The 8390-nt window shown below is 40.0% G+C and overlaps 1 protein-coding gene across 2 annotated transcripts; it reads right to left on the minus strand.

Annotated features, from left to right (window-relative positions):
• Positions 1-3119: 3119 nt before the first annotated feature.
• Positions 3120-7995, minus strand: zgpat (zinc finger, CCCH-type with G patch domain). 2 transcript variants are annotated; one of them, XM_044352696.1, is made up of 7 exons: positions 7803-7995; positions 6699-7321; positions 6118-6251; positions 5426-5581; positions 5131-5253; positions 4103-4514; positions 3120-3624 (listed from the first exon to the last, which is right to left on the minus strand). In XM_044352696.1, exons 2-7 carry the CDS (start codon positions 7304-7306, stop codon positions 3486-3488), a joined length of 1572 nt encoding a protein of 523 aa, XP_044208631.1. In that variant the 5' UTR covers positions 7307-7321; positions 7803-7995; the 3' UTR covers positions 3120-3485. The 2 variants fall into 2 exon arrangements, with proteins under 2 accessions (XP_044208631.1, XP_044208630.1); XM_044352695.1 differs by having other exon boundaries at positions 6699-7354.
• Positions 7996-8390: the final 395 nt, after the last annotated feature.

Raw genomic sequence — 8390 nt, forward strand, 5'->3', positions numbered from 1 at the left:
TTCATATATGAACGGATATTAATTTCCATTTGTCCCTCCAGTTTTCTCTGAAAACACAATACTGTGGTATATTGTCAATTGAATTCCAAAATGAAATGAGGATGGTCTTTATGAAGCTACAATCTAATGTCCAATAAATGATGAGACAAGCCTTTTCAGCAGGGATTTCATACGCATAATTTCAGTATTAAATACTCGTACAAATGCAAATTAAGTCAAATGGTGCTGCTCAATAAAAGGTCCACTGCATTGGCTGCCTCAACAAAGCAATGTGAAATGCCATGCAAGTACACAAAGTTATTAATTACAACTAAATGTCATGTTATTAAATTTACCTTGGTGAAAAAATGACCTTCAACGCTAATTTCAATTAAGTGATTGTCTTTGCAGATACGTATGCCAGCGCTTTGATAATTAATTTAGACATGGAGAGGTGTTTTAATTTAATAACTCTGGCTAAATCCAGTGATTAGATGCTTAGCACATGATGAATCTGATGGTAAAACTGCTAGCTGTTTCCTGATAAACTGTTATGTATATATGTCCTGTATGTGGATGAGGGGCTCTGCAAGCAATATTTCAATAGTTTTGCTTCTTTTTTTTCATCTAAAGCAAAACTCGCTATTATATCAGGTATGTCAGGACAACATCTTCACACAATAAAAACATTCTGTTGCATCACAACACATTATCTAGGATGTTGCTTGCAACAATGTGGGTTTTTAATTACACAAACTGATGTCTTTATTTTTTTTAATGATATTTGCTTTGATACACTGCAAACTGTAGACCCTAATACTCAGCTTAACTCTTTTGAATTGTTTATATTTACTTTTACATAAAGGTAAGCCCCATCTGATTCCCTGTTTACACTCAAACCAATCTGCATACGTAAATGAATACACTTTATACATTTTCCTAATCTACTGTACAAGCACAAACTGTTGTCTGCCATTAGCGCAAACAGATGACAGAAATAAAAATTCAAGCTGGAGGGTCTGCTGGGGCCCAACTCTCGCTTTATGATCAGCCTTGGCAGGTGCGGGGGCCTGCAGCCCTTGGCAGGGCTCTGCTGGCGCTTTTCCACTCTCTGTTAGTTGGCAAACACCACCGTGGGGAAGGAGAGGAACACTAAGTGAATAATCATGACCTGAACAATCTGATCTGTGTGATACGTTAAAAATCATGTTGATAGATAACTGACTCCATTCTGATTTATTTCCTCATGTGAATGTGGCTCAAACTCAATCTGAAATATCCAAATCCTTTTGCGTTTCTCCTGTTTAAACATTAAAGGATAAATTCGTAATTTTTCAAGTCAATATGAACACTGGAAGAGGTTTTGCTTGCTGTAATCATTCCTCTTATTCATACTGACCATTAAAAGATCCCCTTCTAATGCATTTTTAATGTAAGTGATGGGGGACTAAATCCACAGTCCTTGTTTTGAAAAAAAAGAAGAAGAAGAAGAAAAAAAAAGTATTCAAAAGTTAGTCAAAACAAGCGGATATCTTCCAAAGTAGTCTTTTTTTAGTATAACATGAGTGAATATTGTGCTAAAAAGAATTCCAATTTGGAAAATATCAAACTGATATGACTAGTTTGGACAGCTAGGCCTTGTATACATGATATGGTTGGGCAATTACACAATACCATCTATATGCCTATCAGTTAGACTACAAATCTGTAACATAGCCAGGTAGAATAACATTAGAAAGCTCAACCTACTCTACACATTTAGAGGCCTACCCCTAAAGGCCGGCAGCTCTTAGTTAAACAGCTTAGTGTGAATTCTCGAGTAAAACATCAGTCAAGGTGGCCTCCCGATCAATTTTCCCATCACACCTCCTTAATCACATAATCCAGGCTCTGATATGTGCCGATTAGCTGTGAAAACTCCACTAATAGGCCAGTCTGAATCCATACCTGAGACAGGTGTTGGTATGTGTGTGCAGCGCATACAGATGCCCAAGAATGTAGACAACACACCTAGACCTGTACACACACACACACACACATAGAAAATCTGCTACTGGCTGGGCAGTGATACCCTCAGAGACCCGAGGCTCATAAATGGGGTAAACCATGAAGCGCAGACCCACCCCGAGGGATCCCATTAAATCAACACCCACACACTGCATTTTTACCATTTTCCCCAATGATCAGCAAATTCAGTGTGATCCCTGCAGTCACCGCCAATCTAAAAGTGCTGCCACTCAACAGATCAGAGCACGAGTGGGGCTTCCCTCAGGGTATTCAGCGGAGGGGTTCTGCATGTGTGACTGCCTCTGCCAGAGTCCACCCAGAGACTTCATGGATGGTTGCCACAGTGCACTGTATCTCACTGCTACTCCTACTGCTTTAACTTGAGGTATTTACTATCTCTTTACCCTTAGGGATAGCAGGATCGCTGTGACTTACTCATGGCCACTGGCTTTCTAGCTGTCTTTCATGGACTCAAGCTTCAGCATATCTCAGCTGTTCTGTTTCTTTTGGAAAGGATTCATTAAAAAAGTTGAACACAGGCAGCAGAAACTGTAGTTTTGTGTTTTCTTTTTTAAATTTCGCCCTTTTATTATACGGTGTCACATTTAGATTAGTACTTGTGCATAACAAAAAGGGATAAAAGCACATCTGTTCCTCATGAGCCCAATGGAGGAAGACCTCATCTACAGCTACCTAATATCACGACTTCAACCTTTACTGGAGTCTGAAAGGCAGCAAGGTAGATGCAGTCACAACCCGCCCAGACAAGCTGCTCTCCAAATTCATTATTTAATAGATAGGTTTCGGTTGTAGTTTCAAAGGTGTTGTGCATGAGCTGGCAAGAGGCGTGGGCGTTGGAGGGGCTTCACTTCAAAACTTGGAAAAGGTCTCCTAACTCCTGAGAATGTAATTTTAAAAATCAGCCAGAAGTCGAAGTCGAGGCATTCTGCTCATACCATGGGAGCGGCCTGTGGCCAGAATGATTGAGACGCCTCCTAGAAAAGTATAACAAAGAACACATTTTCTACAAGTATTAAAAATTCTGTGGTGGAGAACTTTTTTTTTTTTACACTGGGGTGTAGTTGTGTAAAGGTGTGAAGGTGTGAGTGTGAAGAAAAGGAAAATGCACAGCATATTCTCCAAATGTATGGTTTTTAGTGCAGAAAAAGAAAAATGCACTGAGACAAAATGTTCATTACAAATAAAAATTAGTTTGTAACATTATTGTGAACCGTACAATCTGAAACCAAACATCTGTTCGCAGACAATAAACTGCTCAGTTTTTGAAAATAAAACAAATGATCTTCAGCAAATGATCCATTCTGCATAAAGTTGGCTCTGCCGCCAGCCCAAATCCATGATGCCGGTGAGCAATAATGCTAAAAAAAATGTTTTTAAAAAAACAGTGTAGCAAATAACTGACAGTAGGCGAAGGACAAAGGTTCATTTCAGACAAGCAGTGCTTCCCTTTATCCTCCAAGTCTTTGAGAAAACTGAGTTCAGAACTCGGTCATCTTCTTGTGTGTATCAGCCTTCTTGTGCTCTCCCTGGATTGACAGCTCCTGGGCTTTCTGCTGGGCCAGCAGCCGGCGGGCCGCTGACAGCTTCTCTTCCAGTTGCTTCACTCTGGATGCGTCCCTTTGCACACACACAAACAAGAAATATATTAGAAAGTGTGGAGGGACGAGGAGACAAGTTGGCTTAGCTGCACTTTCCAGAATGAGCTGGCCACAGAAACAGTGTCTCAAAACTCAAATCTTCGCACCTTTTTTACATTTTCACACAACTCCCACAACCCTTAATATTTGTGAATTTAAATGAGTAACATCTTTACTTGACAAGAGCTTCGTAAGCAACTAGTGTGCTCATATTTTACAACAAACAATAGCTGTGTGAGTAATGTATTTATTTTCATGTTATGCTATGTTTGCTTATACATTTTGTATGTACTCCAACGGAAGAGACAACAGCTGCCGAGCATCAATGGAGACAAAGAGTTCGATGTGATTATTAATGACGTCTTAGTTCATTTCAAATCAGTTTTCAGCCTTCACTGAAGTCAGATTAGACATGAATGTACAATATATGAACAACATGCAAAGAATCCAGTACTGACCTGCCCGTCTGTCTTCTGAGTGACTCAGTCAGTTTCTGGATCTCCCTCTCAGTCTGGGACACCCGTTCAGCAGCCTGGAACAGCTTCACATTCAGACTCCTCTTGGTGCTTTTCCCTCCCCTGTACGCCTCCACCCCAGTGGCTGCTGAAGGCACGGCAGCACCCCCCTCAGCAGAATTGGAGCTCTTGCCACCTAGTTTGTGGTTGAGAAAGTCAAAGACGGTACGGCGCCCTCCGGAGGAATCTCGAGGCTTTCTTCGCCGCTTTGGGCGGCCCGTTGTTGTGCCATCTTTTGCGGCCTTGCTATGGGTGCGTCTCTGGGTTAACTCAGCACACTGGTCCAGAGACTTACCTTTGGGTAGGACCACTGCCATCACTGGCTCTACTCGACCCTCCTGCATCTTTCCTAAACCTGAGAGAGCAAAAGCCACTGAGTGAGGAAGAGAAACACACAACTATTTCTTTTGCACATCTGTACACAGACAAAAGCAAGAATACTGGTAAAAGACATTTAATTCAATCATCGGTTTACAATTACTAGCAAAACCAGTTTCCATTTTTGGTAAAAAAAAACATAGTCATTCAACAACTACAGTGTTAACAGCAGCATTCAGAGGGCAAAGTATCACACATCATGTAATAGAAGTATTGTACATGTGAATGTGGTAAATCAGTATAAAATCTGTATTAGTAAATGTTCGTTATATCCAGGTTTAATCAGACAGCATTTCCCCCTTGTTTTGTATTATTTTGCTCAGCTTGCAAACAGAAATAATTAAAGTTCTTATTGTGGGATCTTATCCTGTAGTTGGTATGATACTGATGATAAGCACAGCTGTTACAAACAATAACAACGGCTCTGTTCTATTCTAAGTGTCCCAGTAAGCCGTGACAGAGTCACAGTGAGCCAACACGCACAATATCAGGACCCTGAAAATGATAAAGCTAAATGGAAATTCAACCAGGACTTTCTTGCTACTGTGACTTCAGAACCTAAAACGTGCTTCACAATGTGCACTTGCACTTACCTTTCCCATATTCGTAGCCCATTTTCATCATAAGCTTGGATCCGATGCCTCTGGTATGAGCCTCCCAGCCACCAAAATGAGAAGTATTTAACGTTACAATGGATTCTACAGCAGAGTCCATAACTGTTGGGTAGCAAGTGAAAATTAAAGCAGAAAGAGAACGTTATTGAGTAATGGAGAAATAGTGGAAAAACAAACATATTCAAATGTATGAATTTTTATAGGCATGTAAAATAGAATACAAATAACTCAAATATTGATTTACCTGGGAGCGGCAACACACATTCATACACACCTTTTGCATAAGCCGCATCATCCCCATCGTCCAGGTCTGAGTCAGAGGAGAGCGGGTCGTCTTCTCTCAGTGGCGGGATAACACAGTCGGCCTCGACCACAACATCTTTCATCAGCAGTGAGTCAAACTTCACAGTGTAGAAACCGCTGTCAATGTCTACATCGAGAGAAAGCGTTCGCAGTCAGCAAAACATACAAACTTACTGGAGCAACCATTATCCAGCTTTGTTTACCATCTGGGTTACATTTTATAGATTGTAGTGCTCAATATGTTTTTATACTGAATATGTGTAGAATCATGACACCTAAATATGTCGAATCAAACCATGAATTTTATAAATCATTTCAAGCCTTGGTTATGTGGCAGGAAGAACTAATTTGAAATGCCTGTACTTTGGTACAAGCTAGTGTTTAGCTCCCATACAAGCTTACCAAATAGTAACATCTTTGTTGACATGTCACAAATGAATCAGAATGGAAATAACACAATTCCTGACTGGTGAGTGATGTTATTTGACATTAAAATACACAGTCTTTTATTTGCAAAGATCAGCTTTAGTTAGCATGGATTCACTGGCCAAATTATAAGCACTGAACACTGTACAAAGCAGCATGGTAATGTGTTTTGACTCCCTCAGTAACATGAAATTTTGGTACGCAAAGTTACTGTAAAGTACATTGTCAAAGGAATACCTGTGATTTTGGCTGGGTACCAGATGCCATCCTCGTGTCGTGCTAAGCAGGAAGAGCCTTCTTCAAGATTACTGAGGTCACACTCCAGGAACTCTCTGAGCTCCGACACATACACCACCTCACCGTGGGAAAACCTTACAATAAACAACATAACAAAAGCCTTTTGAAGTGCTCTATAGAGAGAATTACAAATAATCAAGTGATTCAACTGATATTGCTTAATGATGCTCAAAAAACTTGTCCTCATGATTTTCTTTGCAAAAAATCTTCAGATAGAGCATTTAGACAACTAACTGACATCAAAACTCTCCGATGAAACCCTGATTTGAAATTCTTGTATTCTATACATTTCCTCTTATAAGACTTTTTCCTAATTCACTGCAAAAAACAAAAAAACAAAAACAAACTTATAATCAGAAAGAATAAAATCAATAGAGACAGAACAGTCTGTTCTATGTAGCTACTGTATGGTCAGGGTTGAAGCTGTGCCATGTGGACATCTGATGACACTTGCTGGACAATATCTGCTATTACAAAGAAATCAAGTGTAAGTGTAAAAAAAAAACACAATGGTACTTTACCTGCAATTATCCTGGAAGCGACATTTGTCCTCTAGGTAGAATGGACAAGGTTTCATAGACTTCTGGGTGGGATAGACATACAGCACTCTGACTTGTGCCTCTTCTCCATCTGGCGGCTCTGACCCCACCACCATGGCATTGTGATACTCAAGTGTCCCCCATGTTGTCCGGTAGGGTGCTCTTACTTTGGTACCACTGAGTGCATCTTCCTCATACTCCTCCTCTTCTTCCTCCTCCTCCTCCTCACCATCCTCTACCCCACCTTCCCTCTCTCTGGTATCAGAGTTACTACCTGAAGCCTCCTCCAGCTCTGAGTAGAAAGCAGCAAACTGAGCATCGAAACCGGTGTTTGCACTGTTTGTGTCAGCTGCTGCCTCTGACGTGTTTGCCTGTAGTCCATTGCTTTCCTCCAGGCTGGCAAGAAGTCGACTCTTTTTGACAGACACCAGGCTGGCCTCTGTGAGCTCTATGAGCTGACTAAGGTCCTCTTTCAGTTTGAGCAGGTCTGACTGCTGAGAGGGGTCCAGCCCAGCAGACAGGGCTGTCTCCACCTGCTGCAACTGGGCCACATAGGTAGTGATGGCTGCCTCCAGAGTTTCTTCATCCATGCTGTCACCTGGCTCCTGGGCAGGACAGGAATAGGTGGCATCAAGCCCCTAGGACACATGAAGAGTAAGAAGATAGAGGATTTACAGTGGAATCAACTTAACAGACCACAGCATAAGAAGTAAAACTGATTAGGCTGATGTACTCCTGCTATTTTCATTCTTTCTCGTTGGAAATATAATTAGAACCTTTTCTGACTCATCTCATTAAAATCTTAGTGGCCATTAATTGATAGCAAAGACTAATCGAACAATAAGGAACCAATGATAGTTAGATTTATACATTTAACTATAATAACAATTGGGTTTTTTTTGCACTGAACGTATGCTGACTGCAATAGCTTTTCGGAAGGATTCGTTAAGCTGCTGTATCGTGTTTATGTATCGTCAACACCACTAATATAAGTCATCTACTGTACACAGTACATCGGAGCTAGTTTTAGCTGTTAGCCATCTTTAAGCTAACTTTCGGAACTGATAAAGATAAAAACAGCATTACCTTTGTTATTAGGTTAGCTGTCCGACCTCCACTGCATCGATGGAAGAAGTGATAGCTACGAAAAGATGTGCTGTATGAAAATACACAAATCAAATAGCTAAATACAGATACTGGAGGGGCACCGTCGGTCACAACGTTAACCGGTTCATTATCAAGCTATCAGTACAATCAAACTTCCGTTGGGACTTAACTTTCGAAATAAAATTTATATCGTAAGACCGAATGTTTTGACAATTCTGTTTATAAATAAACAGTTTATGAATAAACACTTCATGAATAAACTATATAAATAAACTGTATATAAATAAACTGTGAATATATATAATCTGTTTATAAATAAACTGCATATAAATAAATAAACTATATAAAGAGAGATTAGAGATGCAGCTGACTTGTCTTAAACTAGTGTCTGAAGTTATAGTTATGCCAACAAAGCACTATCAAAATTCACATGGTTGTTTTCTTAACCATAAAACACAGGACTGAACATTTAATATAATAAAACAACTCTGATGACTGAGATTTCTGTCAAATAACTTTTCAGTATTCTGAATTTCTAGAAAAACTATAACAAGTAAACTTCTGAAT

This window comes from Thunnus albacares, chromosome 5, assembly GCF_914725855.1.
Source record: "Thunnus albacares chromosome 5, fThuAlb1.1, whole genome shotgun sequence".
In the NCBI taxonomy this organism is placed as follows: Eukaryota; Metazoa; Chordata; class Actinopteri; order Scombriformes; family Scombridae; genus Thunnus; species Thunnus albacares.

Excerpts from the sequence above, each read along its gene's own strand:
- zgpat (XM_044352696.1), bottom strand. The coding sequence starts at position 7,306 with ATGGATGAAGAAACTCTGGAGGCAGCCATCACTACCTATGTGGCCCAG. Across the intron at positions 6,252-6,698 it reads CGCTTCCAGGATAATTGCAG|GTTTTCCCACGGTGAGGTGG; the intron begins GTAAAGTACCAT and ends GTTTATTGTAAG. Across the intron at positions 5,254-5,425 it reads TGATGCGGCTTATGCAAAAG|TTATGGACTCTGCTGTAGAA; the intron begins GTGTGTATGAAT and ends GCTACCCAACAG.